This window comes from Ovis canadensis, chromosome 1 (genome assembly GCF_042477335.2).
Source record: "Ovis canadensis isolate MfBH-ARS-UI-01 breed Bighorn chromosome 1, ARS-UI_OviCan_v2, whole genome shotgun sequence".
NCBI lineage: Eukaryota > Metazoa > Chordata > Mammalia > Artiodactyla > Bovidae > Ovis > Ovis canadensis.
Window position 1 is genome coordinate 50,883,317 of NC_091245.1, and position 21,718 is coordinate 50,905,034.

The following is a 21,718-nucleotide window of genomic DNA, read 5'->3' on the forward strand; positions in this document are numbered from 1 at the left end:
AAAGGCTGTGAAAAGAGACAAAGACAGATACTACATAATGATCAAAGGATCAATCCAAGAAGAAGATGTAACAATTATAAATATATATGCACCCAACATAGGAGCATTGCAGTATGTAAGACAAATGCTAACAAGTATGAAAGGGGAAATCAACAATAACACAATAATAGTGGGAGGCTTTAATACCCCACTCACACCTATGGATAGATCAACTAAACAGAAAATTAACAAGGAAACACAAATTTTAAATGATACAATAGACCAGTTAGTCCTAATTGATATCTATAGAACATTTCACCCCAAAACAATGAATTTCACCTTTTTCTCAAGTGCACATGGAACCTTCTCTAGGATAGATCACATCTTGGGCCATAAATCTAGACTTGGTAAATTCAAAAAAGTTGAAATCATTCCAAGCATCTTTTCTGACCACAATGCAGTAAGATTAGATCTCAATTACAGGAGAAAAACTATTAAAAATTCCAACATATGGAGGCTGAACAATACGCTGCTGACTAACCAATAAATCACAGAAGAAATTTAAAAAAAAATCAGAATATGCATAGAAACGAATGAAGATGAAAACACAACAACCCAAAACCTGTGGGAGACTGTAAAACAGTGCTAAGGGGAAAGTTCATAGCAATACATGCATACCTCAAGAAACAAGCAAAGGTAACCTAAATAACCTAGCTAAGTTATGGTGTATCTGCCTTGATGTCTTTGGAATTCTTCATACTTATGTGGATTCCCTTTGTACATGTAATTAGATTTTCTTCTGTCAATCTGTCTTATGCTATTTTAATTGCCAGCCAAAAGGAACTAATGGGGAAAGAGGAATTCCATCTCCAACCCCAACAGTGGACATCCTTGGTGGCTCAGATGGTAAAGAATTTGCCTGCAATGCAGGAGACCTGGGTTGAGAAGATCCCCTGGAGAAGAGGATAGCTACCCACTCCCGTAATCTTATCTTATTCATAGTCCTAGGGATCAGGGTATGGTATCTTCTTGTGGGCCATAAATCTGCCTAGCACAGAGGTCTTGCATTACTCATTTCAAGACTAAGAGCAAAAACAGAGGCATTATTAACAGGAAAATAGGAACCTAATCTTGAGACAGTAGAAAATGAAATGATAAATATAGGATATGTAGAATCTTATGGGCTTCCCAGGTGGTGCCAGTGGTAAAGAACCTGCTTGCTAATGCAGGCGACTTAAGAGATGTGGGTTTGATCCCTGGGTTGGAAAGATCCCCTGGTGGAGGGCATGGCAACCCATTCCATTGTTCTTGCCTGGAGACTCCTGTGGACAGAGGAGCCAGGTGGGCTACAGTTCATAGGGTTGCAAAGAGTTGTGATACAACTGAAGTGACTTAGCACGCATGCACACAGAATTTTATAAATAGTGCAAGAGAAGTGAAACAAATTCAAGCTTGAAGGACTAAAATTCCTTTGGGATAAAGTGAATGACTTGCTGAGGAGGAAAGGTCAGAGGTGGTATTTGCATAGGAAGCTCTATAGCTGATGAAGTTGAAATCTTTTGTAGGTAATGAAAGAGCAAGCACTTGAGAGAGAGAACTGCTAAAGCTGGATGCCAGAGTTAAAATCAGCATAAATTTACAAATCACTGATGCCTACCAGCCATTTTTACCTGAATACAAAAAATGAAGAAACATAATTGAACTGTTCCAATGTACGGGCTGAGGTGGTTAGCATGACGGAGGCAATGAAAGGAAAGGACTTCAGAGACACTGGATGAAATGGGAAAAATAATTCAATGTAAGATTCCAGGAAGCTACATTAGAAAGTCTATAAAAAGGGTTATTTGAGGGATGAGTGTCATAATATATTTGAAGAATACATGTGGGGAAAGGAAAGGAAAAAAAGAATTGAAAATATAAAAGATTTTAGTCATAAATAAATATACAGGGATTTAAAATTTAAGAGGTGGGGCAGTTCCAAGAGATAAGGGGTCACTTGTATGATTGTGGAAATGAGTTAAAAGGCTGTTGGGATTCAATAATGTTTAGGTTAGGCAATTAAGAGAATTGTTCTTATGAATTCTGAAGTTAACTGTGATAAAGGCAGAAGTTGGATAAAGGAAAGCTTCATGCATCAACATAGAAAGACTACAGGGAATGACAGGAGGTCAACTGATGACAAAAATTAAGGACAAGAAGATGATGATGTACCTGGATAATTGCCTTAGGCGCCAGATCTTCCAAGCTAAATGATACTCTACTCTAAAATGGGTACAATACTTAGCACTGTCATCATTTTTTTAGAGTAGGCACAAGAATATTTGGGGAAAGTTATGATCAGGTTTTTACCTGATATAGAACTTCTTTCATTTTAAAGACGCTTTTAAATTCATTTTTAAACACTCCTGTGGGTATTTTATCAACTTCCTAAGCTAGAGCTTTGCAGTTCCCCTTTCTTCATTCATTTTCCCTCATTCCAGAACAGGATCATGAAGCTATATTCTCGGTAATGAGTTCACTAGCTATTGAGATTCATTAGAATGCTTTTAGTAGTGTTTGATACATTAATGAAGACTCAACTGGCAAAAAAATAAGTGAAAAACTTCTGAAGTTTTTACACAGGTTTTACTTTTTTGAGTCACAGCTCTTTTCTGCACATTGATACTCAATCTTTATTTGAAAATGTTTATAATAAGACTCATAATGCCTTTTAGGAAACATTACTGACATAATCAGAACATTGCCTTATTCCTGTGTGCTTTCAAGGATATCTTTGTAGCAGCTTACAAGAAGAGATAATTCAGTTAATACACATCAGGAAGCTTACTTGACTCTGTATCTTCTACAAATTGATGATGGGCAGATATTCAATTTGCTATAATAAAACCAAGTTGATTAAATTCTCTTTAACACTGATTTGTGCTAGACTTGTATTTTGATATAATAGACTAGCTGTCATTCTCTTTTCATTCGCTCCTCCAAAATATATTTTCTATTAAATTATAAAAATTTGTTTCCAAAATCTTTCTCCCCCTCCCCAACATGGTATACATTAAGGAAAATATTTGTAAACTTTGGAGGAGAAAATATAAAATATTTTTCATACTTAAAAAGATATAAAGTACCTCAGTAAATAGTTTTAAATTTGCTTATAACTAGGAAAAGACAAAGCTAGTGGAGGTGATGGAATTCCAGTTGAGCTATTTCAAATCCTAAAAGATGATGCTGTGAAAGTGCTGCACTCAATATGCCAACAAATTTGGAAAACTCAACAGTGGCCACAGGACTGGAAAAGGTCAGTTTCCATTACAATCCCTAAGAAAGACAACGCCAAATAACGCTCAAACTATGACACAATTGCACTCATCTCACATGCTAGCAAAGTAATGCTCAAAATTCTCCAAGCCAGGATTCAGCAATACGAGAACTGTGAACTTGCAGATGTTCAAGCTGGTTTTAGAAAAGGTAGAGGAACCAGAGATCAAATTGCCAACATCTGCTGGATCATCAAAAAAGCAAGGGAGTTCCAGAAAAACATCCATTTCTGCTTTATTGACTATGCCAAAGCCTTTAACTGTGTGGATCACAATAAACTGGACAATTCTGAGAGAGATGGGAATACCAGACCACCTGACCTGCCTCTTGAGACAACTGTATGCAGGTCAGGAAGCAACATTTAGAACTGGACATGGAACAACAGACTGGTTCCAAATAGAAAAAGGAGTACGTCAAGGCTGTATATTGTCACCCTGCTTATTTAACTTATATGCAGAGTACATCATGAGAAACGCTGGGCTGGAAGAAGCACAAGCTGGAATCAAGACGGCCGGGAGTTAATACCTCAGATATGCAGATGATACCACCCTTAAGGCAGAAAGTGAAGAGGAACTAAAGAGCCTCTTGATGAAAGTGAAAGAAGAGGAGAGTGAAAAAGTTGGCTTAAAGCTCAACATTCAGAACTAAGATCATGGCATCTGGTCCCATCACTTCATGGGAAATAGATGGGGAAACAGTAGAAACAGTGTCAGACTTTATTTTTTGGGGCTCCAAAATCACTGAAGATGGTGATTTCAGCCATGAAATTAAAAGACACTTACTCATTGGAAGAAAAGTTATGACCAACCTAGATAGCATATTCAAAAGCAGAAACATTACTTTGCCAACAAAGGTCTGTCTAGTCAAGGCTATGGTTTTCCCAGTGGTCATGTATGGATGTAAGAGTTGCACTGTGAAGAAAGCTGAGCGCCAGAGAATTGATGCTTTTGAAGTGTGGTGTTGGAGAAGATCTTGAGAGTCACTTGAACTGCAAGGAGGTCCAACCAGTCCATTCTAAAGGAGATCAGTCTTGGGTGTTCATTGGAAGGACTGATGCTGAAGCTGAAACTCCAATACTTTGGCCACCTCATGCAAAGAGTTGACTCATTGGAAAAGACTCTGATCCTGGGAGGGATTGTGGGCGGAGGAGAAGGGGAAAACAGAGGACAAGATGGCTGGATGGCATCACCAACTTGATGGACATGAGTTTGCATAAACTCTGGGAGTTGGTGATGGACAGGGAGGTCTGGCGTGCTGTGATTCATGGGGTCACAAAGAGTCGGACACAACTGAGCAACTGAACTGAACTGAACTGAGGAAAAGACAAATGCTTTCTTTTTATTTTATACTTCTTTGTAGTACAGACTACTTTTTAAAACAATAGCATTTAAATATGTAAATGAAATAAGCAGGTATGCAGGAGACTTGGGGTTTGATCTCTGGGTCAAGAAGTTCCCCTGGAGAAGAAAATGGCAACTCACTCCAGAGTTCTTGCCTGGAGAATACCATGGAGAGAGGAGTCTGGCGGGCTATAGCCCATGTAGTCTCAAAGAGTCAGACATGACTGAGGGACTAATACTTTCACTTTTCACTGTCATGATCTTTATGTATTTCCAGATAAGCCTTAAACATATGTGTTCATGGTTTGGCCACTTAATATGTCACCAGGATAAAAATTGCCAACATCCGCTGGATCATGGAAAAAGCAAGAGTTCCAAGAAAACATCTATTTCAGCTTTATTGACTATGCCAAAGCCTTTAACTGTGTGGATCACAATAAACTGTGGAAAATTCTGAAAGAGATGGGAATACCAGGCCACCTGACCTGCCTCTTGAGGAATCTGTATGCAGGTCAGGAAGCAACAGTTAGAACTGGACATGGAACAACAGACTGGTTCCAAATAGGAAAAGGAGTACGTCAAGGCTGTATATTGTCACCCTGCTTACTTAACTTCTATGCAGAGTATATCATGAGAAACGCTGGACTGGAAGAAACACAAGCTGGAATCAAGATTGCCGGGAGAAATATCAATCATCTCAGATATGCAGATGACACCACCGTTATGGCAGAAAGTGAAGAGGAGCTAAAAAGCCTCTTGATGAAAGTGAAAGAGGAGAGTGAAAAAGCTGGCTTAAAGCTCAACATTCACAAAACAAAGATCATGGCATCCGGTACCATCACTTCATGGGAAATAGATGGGGAAACAGTAGAAACAGTGTCAGACTTTATTTTTGGGGGGCTCCAAAATCACTGAAGATGGTGACTGCAGCCATGAAATGAAAAGACACTTACTCCTTGGAAGAAAAGTTATGACCAACCTAGATAGTATATTTAAAAGCAGAGACATTACTTTGCCAACTAAGGTCCATCTAGTCAAGGCTGTGGTTTTTCCTGTGGTCATGTATGGATGTGAGAGTTGGACTGTGAAGAAGCCTGAGCACCAAAGAATTGATGCTTTTGAAGTGTGGTGTTGGAGAAGACTCTTGCAAGGAGATCCAACCAGTCCATTCTGAAGGAGATCAATCCTGGGATTTCTTTGGAAGGAATGATGCTAAAGCTGAAGCTCCAGTACCTTGGACACCTTATGCAAAGAGTTGACTCATTGGAAAAGACTCTGATGCTCGGAGGGATTGGGGGCAGGAGGAGAAGGGGACGACCCAGGATGAGATGGCTGGATGGCATCACTGACTCGATGGACGTGAGTCTGAGTGAACTCCGGGAGATGGTGATGGACAGGGAGGCCTGGCGTGCTGCGATCCATGGGGTCGCAAAGAGTCGGACACCACTGAGTACTGAACTGACTGACTGACTGAACTGAATTGAAGATAAAAATGGCTTTCTAATATCAGAAAAAGCAAATGAACAAACCTGTGTGAAGAACACACAAGGGTAAAAAAGGGTAAAAAAATTACTGGGGTCCTGTCTAGTGTACCGTTTGGTATTATGTGTGTCTTTCCATCTCTTTGAGCTTTCCTACAACTCTAAGTTGAGGGAGAGGTGGATGACCAAACCTCTAGAAACTTGATGGAGAAGACAATGACTGAGATCTGTCAACCTTACCTTTTCTACTGTGCTTTTCCTGGTAACCTCTCATAATTGGTTCTCTGTTCCCCAAATCTCCTTTTATATTTAGCTGAAAATGATATTTATGGTGATGGCTTCAGCTACTGGGGGGGGGGGGTGGTACTCAGTTTTCCTGGGTCTCTCCCATGTATAGATGTTATTAAACTTTTGTTTGATTTTCTCCCATTACTCTGTCTTATATCAGTTTAATTCTTAAACCAGCCAGGAGAACCTAGAAGGCAGAGGCAAATTTCTTCCTCCCTGACAACTTGAAAGCTACTATTATATAAAAACTGTACCTACCTAATTTCCTTCATTTGTTTATGTAAATCCCTTTGGTACTTTTCGGTTGCCAGTTTTTGCTGAACAATCAGACTTTTCTCTTTCAAGGCAGCCTGCTTATTCTTCAGTCTGTCAATTGCAGTCATTCCTTTGGTCAAAAGAGTGCGCTCATTATTTAGGTTCTGAATTAATAAACGGTCTTTAGCCTTTTGTTTTTTTTCTTTCAGGAACTGAGCTCGTCTCTCTTTAACTTTCTCAAGGTAGCTGGATCTATCCTGATAAAGTTGTTGTAAACCATCCTGAATTATCTCATCATCTCTTGCAGTCAGTTTATGTGTAGCATGTATTTTATTATTTGAATTTTCTCTAATAGTTATTCTACTTCGTTCTTGGGCTATTTGTGCCATGCTCACAGCTGTTACTTTATTTTTACTGCTTTCCTGCTTCTTTTGTTCTGAGAAATATTTATCAACATCACAAAGTGCTTGGAGTTTCATACCAGCTCTGTGTGTTGCCAAAAACTCTCTTCTTATTTTCTTTTCCATCGGCACATCTTCTATTTTAACTATTGGTTTTTGATGAGCAGGAGAAAATGGCTTGGCATACATAGGAAAATAATCTTGTTCTTTTGCTCTCAATGGTGCAGCATATCTCAATGAATCTAAAGTATGTATGGGTAATTTGAACACTGATATCCTAAAATTGACATCCAATTCTTCATCCTCAGTTTCATCTTCAGACTCTTTCTGACCTACATCACAGCAGACAAATATAATCCATTACACAAGTGTTAAGCACAGTTTATTTTCTGTCCCAATTGTTTTGAAAGCTACATTAATAAAGTTGACAAGAACCTACTATTTACCTTATTAAGAAACATTTTCCCAACTGATATTCCTTTTCAGTTTGTGATTTAATCATGATTTTGGAGAGAAAAATCACTATTGGAACATTTTAACAAAGAAATACACAGATTACTTTATTTCCTTTATTATTTCTCACAATTATTTAACTTGCTCTGACTCAGTAGCAGCATTTTATCTTATACTAAGTATGTAATTATACATATCATTTTTACATATAGTTATTATTATCTTGGGATTCCCTGGTAGCTCAGTAGTACAAGAATCCACCTGCAATGCAGGAGATATGAGTTCAATCCCTGGGTCAGAAAGACCCCCTGGAGAAGAAAATGGCAACACACTCTACTATTCTTGTCAGGAGAATTCCATAGATAGAGGAATATGGCAGATAGATAGAGGAACATGGCAGGCTGCCAACTGTGGGATTACACAAAGTCAGATGCGACTTAGCAACTAAACAATTATTATCTCACATTTGTAAAAGACTTTGTAATTCATTTTACCTTATTTTTCTTAACTCTAGTGAGAACTAATAGCTGCCATCAAAATTGTTTTTCTCTTCATTGAACACGCAAAGAAACAAAATCTCTAAGCTTCCTCTATTCTTATGTGTGGCCATGAGATTAAGTCTTCTCCAGGAGAGTGTGCATAGAGGTTATATGGGTAATATCTGGACCAAGGCTATTAAGACACAAATGTGCTTCTTCTGTATTTTCTTTCTGCTTCTGACATAAAGTGCTAGAAGATGGTAGATCGATGGACTCTGGCTCCCTGAATCCCTGATTTTTCATAAAAGTACTCAGTGACCAGGATTAACCAACTTGGATTCTTACGGAAGCGAGAAATAAAAGGCAATTATATTTGATCAACATACATTTCTAGGCTTTTTTTTTTTTTAAATCATAGACAACCCATCCAATATAGCAATCTAAATGAATCACGTTATTGTTAATTATTTATTTTCTGACAAGCCGGTGGATGAAGTGAGGCTCAGGTGGCAAATACAGGTGAAAAAATATACTGATTAATCTTCAGAAAAAATGTTTTCCATAATTGATTGATTATTGCTATTAAAACTGCATCGCTGCTTACTCTCATCCATGACGGTTCTATCTTTTCTAATCTTTTAATCTTCTAATAGAAGATTCTCTTAAAGTTTCATATGTCATAATGCCAAATTTTATGGTGGAGTAAATACATGGACATTAAGGTAGCCATGAAGAATGGCAGAGCCTGTGGGCTAATCAGGCAGTAGGAAAGAAGTGGACAGGTAGGATTATCACTAAAGACCTCAGGAATATTAACATTAGAAAAGGAAGCAGATTCTAGAGCTAGCAAGTAGAAAAGGTAATCCACCAGGATACAAAGCCAAAGTGTCCAGAAATAAGTATTAAGGGTTGAGTCCATAGCAAGGCACTAGAGACTCATAGGGATGAAAGCCAGAATTTCAAGTCTAGAGTAAACAGGATATAGTCTGGAATGACTACCTAGAAAAGGCACTCTTATGTAAAAATTTAATTTTATATGGATAGCTTGACACGAGAAAGTTGGCCAAGAATTAAAGGTCAGGGCTAGAAAACACAATGTTCCTAAAGGTTCTGGTTACCAATTCTGATTTGTGTGTGGTGGAGTTTTCCCATACTCCTAAGCAATACTCTGACACCAGCTGGGTATCCTACAATTCAACTTAATTCTAGCACTATCTACCTAGAGATAGGATCAGATTCCACAGGTTATGAGCTCAGTTCTACCAGGCTGTCTGCCCCCTTTCCTCTCTGGACACTGATTGCAAGTCTATCACAGGAGAGAAAGGGGCAGGGAACAATCTTTAAAATAATGACATAGCTCATGAGGAAACATAAAAACTGGTTAGAACGTACTAGGCCCAAGATGGCTGAAGATTCGACTTTCAGCAGACCTTGAGCCTCATTATACTTTCACTGTAATACATCAATAAGCTAAATGGCACTCCTGCAGACACCATGACGGTTCTGAGGCTGATCATAAAAGGCCAAAATGTGAGTGGTGACCCAATTTCTGGAAATTTCCTCCCCTCCCCCCAAATAGTTGTAGTAATCCTCTCACTTCTAGCCTATGAAATTGTGTGCGTGTGTTAGTGGCTCAGTCATGTCTGAACCTTTGTGACTCCATGAACCATAGCCTGCCAGGCTCCTCTGTCCTTGGAATTCTCCAGGAAGTATACTGGAGTGGGATCTTCCTGACCCAGGGATTGAACCCAAGTCTCCTGCATTGCAGGTAGATACTTTACTGTCTGAGCCACCAAGGATTTACTAGGTGTAGGCAAGTTATTTACTTCTTTGGACTTCAGTATGATAACTGTGAATGGATATAATAATACCCAATTTATAGTTTGCTGATTTCTAAAATGTTAATGTTCACTCTTGCCATATCCTGTTCAATCCCTTCCAATTTGCCTTGATTCATCGACCTATCATTCCAGGTTCCTATGCAATATTGCTCTTTACAGCATCGGACCTTGCTTCCATCACCCGTCACATCCACAGCTGGGTTTGGTTTTTGCTTTGGCTCTGTCTCTTCATTCTTTCTGGAGTTATTTTGCACTGATCTCTAGGAGCATTTTGGGCACCTACTGACGGGGAGTTCATTTTTCAGTGTCCTTTCTTTTTGCCTTTTCCTACTGTTCATGGGTTCTCAAGCCAGGAATACTGAAGTTGTTTGCCATTCCCTTTTCCAGTGGACCACATTTTGTCTGAACTCTACACCATGACCTGTCCGTCTTGGGTGGCCCTATATGGCACGGCTCATAGTTTCATTGAGTTAGACTAAGCTGTGGTCCATGTGATTAGATTGATTAGTTTTCTGTGATTGTGGTTTCAGCCTCTCTGTCCTCTGATGGATTAGGATAAGAGGCCTATGAAAGCTTCTTGATGGGATAGACTGACTGAGTGGGATACTGGGTCTTGTTCTGATGGACAGGGCCATGCTCAGTAAATCTTTAATCCAATTTTCTGTTGATGGGTGGAGCTGTGCTCCCTCCCTGCTATTTACCTTGGGCCAAACTATGGTGGAGGTAATGAAGATAATGGTGACCTCCCTCAAAAGATCCCATGCATGCACTGCTACAATCCGTGCCCCCAACCCTGCAGTAGGCCACCACCAACCCATGCCAGAGACTCCCAGACACCCACAGGCAAGTCTGGGTCAGTCTCCTGTAGGGTCACTGTTCCTTTCTCCTGGGTCCAGGTGCACAAGGTTCTGTTGTGCCTACCAAGAGTCTATTTCCCAGTCCTGTGTAAGTTCTGGCAGCTCTATGGTGGGGTTAATGGCGACCTCCTTCAAGAGGACTTACTTATGCCATATCCACACCCAAAGCTCCTGTCCTTGTGGAAAACCACTGCCTGTACCTCCACAGGAGATGCTCAAACACGGTTCTGTCTCAGTCTCTGTGGAGTCCCTAGGTACTGGTACACAGAAGATTTGTTTGAGCCCTTGAGCATCTCCGGTAGGAAAGGGGTTTGATTCTAAATGCGAATTCGCCCCTTCTACCATCTTGCCCCTTCTCCTTTGCCCTTGGATGCGGGGTATCTCCTCATAGCTGCTCCAGTGCCTACCATCTTACTGGGGTTTCTCTGACCTTGGACGCGGGGTGTCTCCACACAGCCAGGCAAGCAAAGCACAGTCACCGCTCCTGACCTTGGATGTGGGGTACCTCCTCACAGCCATTGATCCTGACCTTGGAAGTGGGGTATCTCCTCACAGCTGATCCAGCACCACACAGCTGGAGTACTTATGAGGTAAGTACTATACTATTTTTATTCCCATTATCAGGTAAAGAAACTGAGGCTTAAAGAAGTAGTCAATACATTGGAGTAAGAACTTAATATCTGGCAAAAAAAAAAAAGACTTTGGAAAAAGATCAGAAGCAAGTAGATTTTAAGAGTATGTTAAAACAAAAATATTACCACTCTTAAAACACAATCCAGAGAATTAAAACACAATATTTGCAATGCCAAAAATAAAACCCAAGTGTTAGTTGCTCAGTCGTATCCTCCTCTTTGCGACCTTACGGACTGTAGCCAACCAGGCTTCTCTGTCCGTGGGATTCTCCAGGCAAGAATACTGGAGTGGGTTGCCATTCCCTTCTCCAGGGGATCTTCTCAACCCAGGGGTTGAACCTGGGTCTCCTGCACTGAAGGCAGATTCTTTACCATCTGAGCCACTAAAGAAGCCCAAAACACATAGTATTAATAAAAATTATACTATGAAAGATTCATGAAAGGTAGCAGTTCAAATAAAATACAGAACTCATGCAACCATATATGCTATTTAGATTCCTTCTTTCTGTAGTCTCTGTGAAGTGGGTACAATATTACATAGATTGTGCTAAATTTAGTATTTATATTATAATCTCTAAAGAAAATAAATATATAATGTGAAGAGGTTCAACTAAAAATCCAACAGATAAATTAAAATGTATTAAAAATTATTTGAATAATCAAAAAGAAAATAGGAAAAAAGAAAACAGAAACAAAAACTAGGGACCAATGCAAAAAATGGGCTTCCCTGGTGGCTCAGAGGTTAAAGCATCTGCTTGCAATGTAGGAGACTTGGGTTCAATCCCTAGGTCAGGAAGATCCCATGGAGAAGGAAATGGCAACCCACTCCAGTATTCTTGCCTGGAGAATCCCATGGACGGAGGAACCTGGTGGGCTACAGTCCATGGGGTCGCAAAGAGTTGGACACCACTGAGCTACTAACACACACATACAAAACAGAGCAGATAACAAATAAAATGGGTGGAAAGCCCACTCTAACAGGATTACTGTTCTTAAAGAGACACCAGAGAGCTTGCTTTCACCACTTCTCCTTGCACACATGCTCAAAAAGGGCCACACTGAGCACACAGCAAGATGGCTGACATGTACAAACCAGAGTGAGAGGTCTCACTAGATATGGTCCACTGGTCACCCTGGTAGAGACTGGAGTTTCTACAGCCATTATGCTCCCTTTTGTCATAAATTTTATATAGAGTCTTTTGAGTTCATGTGTTGTCTGACACTGTTCTACAGTCACGGCAATAGAAGGTGGCTGAGGAGGCTTTCTGTCACTTGAAAATGTGCTTGAGCAGGAGTTACTGTGTATGGTGCTGTTTACTGTTGACAAGAGACTCATGAAATAGGTTCTTAACATGGCACATAGTGCAAGTTGTGGCTGATTTGGGGTAGGGCCTTCCAAATCCAGGCTAATCATCTCTTGGTATCCACAAGGGGTTGGTTCCAGGACAACCCCCCACCCCACCCTGCCTGGCCCTGTGGTTACCAAAATTCACAGATGCTCATGTCCCTTATATAAGATGGTATAGTATTTGTATATAATACATCATATATAGATTACTTAAGATACCTAACACAATGTGAATGCTATGAAAATAGTTGCTTGTGACTAGCAAATTCAAACTTCGTATTTTGTAACTTTTTGGATTTTTTTTTCCCTGTATATATTTGATCCAGTTGGTTAAATTTGTGGATGTGGAACCCTCAGATATAGAGGGGTGACTGTACAGATATATCAGATACTTCAATCCATTCTTGGTTGATATACATATTTAATGATATATTTCCTAGAAGCAAAATGGCTTTTCTTCTGTAAATTAGAATTTCATCATAATTTTGAAATATAAGATGATATACAAATTCAACTATATTTGAAGTCCACATTTTCATACATACATACACAATCAAGGTTATATCTGTCAATTAAAGAAATAGGAAAATAAGTTCTTGCACAGAATATTTCAACTATTGGAAATGCCTAAATTATTATAGAAAAACTTTATATTTTTATCAGTTATTCAGCCTAAATTACTTCCTGTTGGAGACTATGAAGACTTAAAAATGATTATCATTAAAAATTGGTATATTAGATGCTTACTATTACTTAGCTGATTACTCTAAAACACAGACGCTTTAAAACAATAAATATTTATTTTTTCACAGTTTCTTTGGGTTAAGAATGTTAGAGTAGCCTAGCAGGGTGGTTGTGGCTCAGTTTCCCAACAATATTATAATCAAGATGTCAGCTAGGGTTGCAGACAATCAAAGGCTGTACTGGAGTTGGAGGATTCCATTCCAAGCTTGCTCATTAACATGGCTATTGACAAAGGTCTGAGTTTCTTACTGGCTGTTTGCTGAAAGCCTCAGTTCCTTGTCTGTGAGCCTTTCAAAATAATTACTTGGTACACTTATGTGTGGGCTTTCCCAGTGGCTCAAGGGTAAATAATCTGCTTGCAATATAGGAGACAGAGGAGATGTTGGTTCAGTCCCTGGGTTGGGAAGATCCCCTGGAGGAGGAAATGTCAACCTGCTCCAGTATTCTTGCCTGGAAAATCCTATGGATAGAGGAGCCTGGCAGGCTATAGTCCATGAGGTCACAAAAAGTTGGATAAAACTGAATGACTAAGCAACAGTTGTAGCATGTATCCAAATATATGTATCGTGATATGGCAGTTGACTTTGCCCAGATCAAGTGATCTAACAGAGAGAGCCCAGAGCAGGACACAGTGAGTCACATATCATCTCTTTGTCATATTCTGCTCATTATAATTAATTTACTAAGTCTACTCCACAAAGGGAGGAGAATTAGGGCCTACTTTTTGAAGGGAAGAGTATCAGTGGGTCTGTGGACATTTTAAAAATCACTACATCTAATGTAAATGTTTTATGTTCATGGGATTCAGGCTCAAGTCCATCAATGAGATGGTTCTGAAGACTACTTATAAGTTTTATATAAATTTAAAATTTGATATCTAATCATTTATATTCTATTTTTATGATGGTAATTTATAATATAAACAACACATTTTCTACTAATTACAAATTCTCTCATTTTAACACAACATAAATATTATTATTATTAATTTGTGCCATAACTGGAAGCACTATCCTATAAAACTGTGACAAAATCCACTCATATGGTTCATAGAGAATTCTGCTTGTGCAATAACTATCCATTTTAACTCATTCTATAAGTTTTAGATTTTAAAGGATGAGGACTATGTCTCATATCTCTTTCTATCTTCTATAGTTAAAATCATATTTTACACTTTTGGTATATGATTTTAAAAACAGCTATTTATTGAATATAAGTATTCATATATAAAACTGGAATTAAAAAAATATATATGTGTGAAATGAACTTTAAATATATTAATTTTTCTCAAAGGCAGTCTGTGTTTCCTAAAGAAATCAAAGAGTTCCACTATAAGATTTAAGTATAGTAGATGGATGGACAATTTGATTTATTTGATATTTACTTTCCTCATCCTGTTAACTTATACTTTCATTCCACTTTCCCTTCTACTGGCATCTTTTCCCAATTAACAGTCTTTTTGCTTCAACTATGTGTTTCCTGACAATGGTATCAAGGGTCTTAATCAGATCTAGTTGACAACATTAGGGATCAAAACAGTGACTTTAATAATCTAGGAGGTTGCAAAGTGAACTTTCTATACAAGCAAGTATAAGGTCTACATGTATAACTGTTTTGTATTGGTGACATTGTTTTCTGCTTCTTTTATATTATAAAACAAAAATAATAATCACAAAGTCTCCTTCATTATACAAGTTCAAATCTTTCAGGTAGCTTGTTGATCTGATATGTAAGCAGCTTCTGTATGACTTGGAGTGACTTGATATCTGGCAAAAACTTTTCAATAACAATAGGCCCCAAAATGACATTCCTTTTTGTGAACTGGGAATTGACAATAAATGCAATCCAAATGAAAAGTCCCGAAGGTCACCTATCTATATATACGAGGTAAGCAATACAATAAGGAGCATCACCTTTGAATATGAAGGGCATTGACATAAAAATATTGCAAACAAAACACTGTTCAAATAGAAAAGGAAAAATGTGACATGAGGTAGTTTTGATACTGCACCTCTGATCCAAGCTTACCATAGGAAAATGTCAACAGATGGACTGATGCATATTTCCCAAACATTGCTTGACACTATTATGAAATTAATTCTTTACCTAAACTATTGAATCTCTTAAGAAAATAATTTATATAATCCTATTTAACACTCTTCCTTTGCATAGCATTTTTTAAAAAATTTGCAGGAAAAAAACACACACATAGAATTGACTACTTGAATTGTAGGCTTAGAAATGACAATTACTTGGTCACTGATTTAAAGAGCTGCCATAAGATGGAAGTAAATAAGGTGTTAACATAGCTTCCAGTTGCACATTTAATCTGAAAGACAAGAGCAAGCTATTAGAATCATAATTGGGTACATACACAGGTGTTCTTGGAAACCTTAGGCTGAATTTCTAAATGCGAGGAGATCCAACCAGTCAATCCTAAAGGAAATCAGTCCTGAATATTCACTGGAAGGACTGATGCTGAAGCTGAAACTTCAATACTTTGGCCACCTGATGCGAAGAACTGACTCATTGGAAAAGACCCTGATGCTGGGAAAGATTGAAGGCGAGAGGAGAAGGGGATGACAGAGGATGAGATGGTTGGATGGCACCACGACTCAATGGACATGAGTTTGAGTAAGCTCTGGGAGTTGGTGATAGACAGGGAGGTGTGGCATGCTGCAGTCCATGGGGTCACAAAGAGTCAGACACGACTGAGTGACTGAACTGAGACTGAGATTGAGAAGCTCTTTAACATTTACCAAGAAATTAATGATTATTTCTACTTCCTGAATACAAAAAGAGATGTTTAACAAATTGAAACTGTTAAGCAAATAACATGAAATTCTGAAACCCAAGCAAAATTCATGTTAGGTTGATTTTCTTTCTTTCTTTTTAACGTTGCTACTAAAAAATGTAATTTGTTCACTAAACAATCTTTGAGTAAAATAATGCAGTCACGTTTGGATGTCATCCTTGCCAATGATTTCTGTTTGAAAATATGTTGTAAAATGGCCTGAAGACCTCCACACTTAGAATGAGAAACTCCATTTCAAAGAAGTCTTTTATATCTAACACAAACACTCCAGGTAAAAAAAAAATAAATTAGCAAAAAACACTTATGGTACAAATATACTCAGAAACTTTTCTGTTTCATTGTTTTTTCCTTCTTTTTGCTGTTTCTTAAGCAGAGGGTAAACAGAGTGTACATACAGACAAAATGATGAAATGCTTAATACTGTTTTGGTAGATAATAGAGGGCATAAAATAGGTCTCTGGCTTAGTGTCTTAGAACGTCTTACTATTTGTTTTAAAAATAGATAGTTTATCATTTGCTCTTTAGTATTCTTTTCTTTCAAGTTAAAGAACTCCCTTTAGCCTTTTTCCTGTAGGCAGGTTTACGGGTAATGAAGTCACACAACTTTACCTATAATATCAGGAAAAAGCAAGGATGTTCAAAACAATACTAGAAGTTCTTTGAGTAGTTAGAAGAGAAAAAGAAATAAAAGGCACCTAAAATCAGAAAGGAAGAAGTAAAATTTTCCCTGTTTGCAACAAGACATGATCTTATATCTAGAAAAAAACTATAGACTTCCCCCAACACACACAAATGATTAAAACTGATATATCCAATAAAGTTGCAAATTATAAAATCAACATACAAATATCAGTTTCATTTCCATATTCTAATGATAAATTATGTGAAAAAGAAATTAATAAAACAGTTACATTTACTGAACAATGAAATACTAAGAAATACATTTAATCAAGCAGTTAAGGGAGAGCTCTAAACTGAAAACACGGAGACTGATAAAATAAAATGAAGACACAAAGATGCCTCATGTTCAAGGACCAGCAGAGTATTAGTAAAATGTCCATACTGCACAAGGTGATCTACATATTCAGTGCAATCCCTAGTGAAATTCTAAAGGCATTGTTTACAGAAACAGAAAAAGAACAGCTCTACACTTGAAACGAAAACACAGAAGACCATAAATTGCCAAACCAATCTTAGGAACACAGCTAGAAGGATCACATTTCCTGATTTTAAAATATATTACAAAGCTACAGTAGTTAATTAAAACACTAATGTAATAGCATAAAAACAGATATATCGACCAAAGGAGAATAGAATAGAGGCCAGAAATAAACCCACGCATATACAGTCAACTGATCTTTGACAGGAGTGCCAAGTATATAAATTTGGATCTCTACATGCAAAAGAATGAAATTGAAAAGTTATCTCATATAATATAAAAATAAATCACTCAAGATGGATTAAAGACTTAATTCTGAAACACTCTTAGAAGAAAACATAGGAGAAAATGTCATGACATCAGTCTTGACAAAGATTTAATGGACATGGCATTAAAAGCACAGGCGACAAAAGCAAAAAAAAAAAAAAATAGAGATTACAACAAACTAAAAAATTCTGCACAACAAAGCAAACAATCAATAGAATAAAGAGACAACCTATGGAATGGGAGAAAATATTTGCAAATTATAACAAATCAAGAACTCCTACAACACAATAATAAAAAATGATATTCCAATTTTAAAAATGTACTGAAGATATGAACAGACATTTATATGAACAGACATTTATTCAAAGAAGATATACAAAATGGCCAGCAGACATATTGAAAAATGTTCTGGGGGGAGAGGAGACTTTTCTATATTGTATCAGTAGTCAACAATACTGTATTGTACACTTAAAATTTGTTAAGAGGAAAGATCTCATGTTAAGAGTTCTTACCATACCAAAAAGAATTTTTAATAAAAATATAGAGTTAGGCCTAATCCACAAATGCACCTCTCCACCTTGAATTTAACAAGTGTCTGTAATACAAACAATGAGAGATATATTTCCTCACTCCCTGCTTTCACCCTTTCTTTTATATCTTTCTTCACTTTAAACATGTAGAGACCAAAAGATAATGCCAAGTTCCAGTACAGCAATTAGAGAAGCCAGAACAGTTGACCTTAAGTGTTATTTAAATAAGTCCCTTTAAGTAATTCTTAGAATAACCTCTAAAGGATCTAATTTTATAAGTTCCAATGATACAAGCTTCAAATTATAAATCAATAAACAGAAATGAAATGTCAGAAACCTTAAAAAACCTTCAGAGACTAAATACACTCCACTACAATGGAGCTATTTAAGATTTTAATTGTTGCTTGTGGTCATATTAGAAGCCATTTTTCTCTTTTTCTCATTCCTAAATTATTAATTTCTATTTCATTTTGATTATAATTCATTCTGATATGTTAATGATTTTTTTATTTTAATTTCTTTTTGGATAATTGACCTAGTAAGTCCAAACTTCTGTGAACATTTATCCAGCCTCAGATCTCAACTCTCAATTTCAGTGTTTTATTAATGTAATAGACACCAATTTCTCGCAATGGCAGCTACTTAAAATTACATATGGTCTCAATGAAGAATTTAATAGCTTCAAGCTTCCTGAAATCATTTTGATTTATCTATCTATTAATTCATCTATCTATCCATTCCTCCATCCATCCACTCATATTTTAGGAGCTTGAAAATTCAACTGAAATTCAGAAAACACAAGTATGAAAGTTCTTATTGAAACTCCTTCCAGGTCTTATTTTCTTAGATTTTCCTCTAAATTTTATTTTCATTTTGAATAGTTTGAGAATTATTTATTTTCTATGTATATTTTCAACCTTTCTTTAATAAAAAATGTTTTTACTTGCTAAACAAAGCAATCAGATAACATACAATATGTATAAAAACTATAAACTTAACATTGAACATTTGCTACGTGTAAGACACTTAAACACAAGGAGCAGAAGTACTATGAAAGGTACAGTCTCATTGAACTCCTAGTGGGAGAAATACATAACAAAATCGTAAACAAGAAAATATCAGGAAATAAGTTCTCTGGTGGAAATCAATCAGGTTAAAACGACAGCAAGTCTAGTAATTATATTAGGTAGACAAGATTTTTTAAAATAAATACAATTTCATCTCAAATGTGAAAGATAATAAAGGATACATAGTGGCAGAATTTTAGGGAAAAGCATATGGTAGGAGAAATGAGCAGCTATTGTAAGGAAACCAAGCAGGAACACACACATGGTCTGTTGGGGATACAGAAAGAAAGCCACTTTTGCTAGAACACAGTGAGCAAAAGGAGGGTGGTGTGCGATGTGTCAGAGAAGTAAGACAGGAGTCAGATTAAATGGGACAATACAGGTCATAGAATAACTGGATGGAATGCTTGGATATTATTCTGAGATTCAGAGCCATTTAAGTAGGTGAGTGAGATGATATGTGATTTTACCATGAAGAAAATGGATCTGAATGTGGACCACAAGCAGGTAAAGGAAGGAAACTTGTTTACAAGGCTCCTGTAGTGGCCCAAATAAGATTTGATGGCAGGTAGTGCTAGAGTGACGGAGAAGGCAATGGCACCCCATTCCAGTACTCTTGCCTAGAAAATCCCATGGACGGGGGAGCCTGGTGGGCGGCCGTCTATGGGATCGCACAGAGTCGGACACGACTGAAGCGACTTAGCAGCAGCAGCAGCAGCAGCAGTGCTAGAGTGAAAGCAATGAAGTTGCACAGAAGAGGAAAGATTTAGGATATGTTTTAAAAGCAAGGCCAATATGGCTCGACAATAAATCAGATCATAGAGGAGAGGGGGAAAAGTAATTAAGGATGAATGCTCGCATTTGGGCTTGAGGGGCTAGATAGATAGTGATGCCATGTATTGAGACAGGAAATACAGGAGGAAAATCAGATTTGGTGAACTAGATTAAATATGCTTATACATATTATTCTTTCTGAAGTTCACAGCTTTCATACTCAAACACAAGCTAACACTTCCTTAATAAGATCACATTTAAATTCTTCAATTTAAAACATCATTTTTGCTATACAATGTCATTTAAGATTTTATTCTAAAAAGAAGAAAAATATTTTGAACTCATATTGTTTGTTTCTATTTACATGATTACTAATAATACTCAAAAATTGAGGAAAATTACACCTTTTTATACTGCCTCTTGAGAAATCTGTATGCAGGTCAGGAAGCAACAGTTAGAAATGGACATGGAACAACAGACTGGTTCCAAAGAGGAAAAAGGAGTATGTCAAGGCTGTATATTGTCATCCTGCTTATTTAACTTATATGCAGAGTACATCATGAGAAATGCTGGACTGGAAGAAACACAAGCTGGAATCAAGATTGCCGGGAGAAATATCAATAACCTCAGTTATGCAGATGACACCACCCTTATGTCAGAAAGTGAAAAGGAGCTAAAAAGCCTCTTGATGAAAGTGAAAGAGGAGAGTGAAAAAGTTGGGTTGAAAATCAACATTCAGAAAACTAAGATCATGGCATCCGGTCCCATTACTTTATGGGAAATAGATGGGGAAACAGTGTCAGACTTTATTTTTTGGGGCTCCAAAATCACTGCAGATGGTGACTGCAGCCATGAAATTAAAAGACACTTACTCCTTGGAATAAAAGTTATGACCAACCTAGACAGCATATTCAAAAGCAGAGTCATTACTTTGCCAACTAAGTTCCCTCTAGTTAAGGCTATGGTTTTTCCAGTAGTCATGTATGGATGTGAGAGTTGGACTGTGAAGAAGGCTGAGTGCCAAAGAATCGATGCTTTTGAACTGTGGTGCTGGAGAAGACTCTTGAGAGTCCCTTGGACTGCAAGGAGATCCAACCAGTCCATTTTGAAGGAGATCAGCCATGGGATTTCTTTGGAAGGAATGATGCTAAAGCTGAAACTCCAGTACTTTGGCCACCTCATGCGAAGAGTTGACTCATTGGGGGCAGGAGGAGAAAGGGACAACAGAGGATGAGATGGCTGGATGGCATCACTGACTCGATGGACGTAAATCTGAGTGAACTCCAGGAGATGGTGATGAACAGTTGGTGATGGACAGGGAGGCCTGGCGTGCTGTGACTCATGGGGTTGCAAAGAGTCGGACATGACTGAGCGACTGAACTAATACTTTTTATTTAATAATACTAGGGAATTTTGAGGTACAGCTATAATGTCCAGAAACTGAATTATTCAACAAAGGGTGATATAATTTCTTTAGCTATAGTTTATCATATGAATAATAACTATTTGCTAAAAGGAAATTATCCTTATATTTGTACTTTATATGAAATTTTCTATTAAAGAACAAAACAACTAGACCACATTATAATCCATTTATTTTCAATTGTCTCAATAGATAGTTTTACTGTCACATGAACCTTTAATAGGAACACAGAAGCCAGTAGTACCATTTGCAGTCAACAGAGCCTGTCTG

At 37.5% G+C, this 21,718-nt stretch overlaps 1 protein-coding gene across 2 annotated transcripts in view; it reads right to left on the reverse strand.

The window, feature by feature from the left end:
* LRRIQ3 (leucine rich repeats and IQ motif containing 3) overlaps window positions 1-21,718 on the reverse strand; it is a 198,738-nt gene that overhangs the window by 7,031 nt on the left and 169,989 nt on the right. For both annotated transcript variants that reach the window (XM_069594697.1, XM_069594703.1), the window contains one exon: window positions 6,662-7,391. In XM_069594697.1, the coding sequence (XP_069450798.1) occupies window positions 6,662-7,391 (730 nt within the window). The remainder of the gene's footprint in view (window positions 1-6,661; window positions 7,392-21,718) is intronic.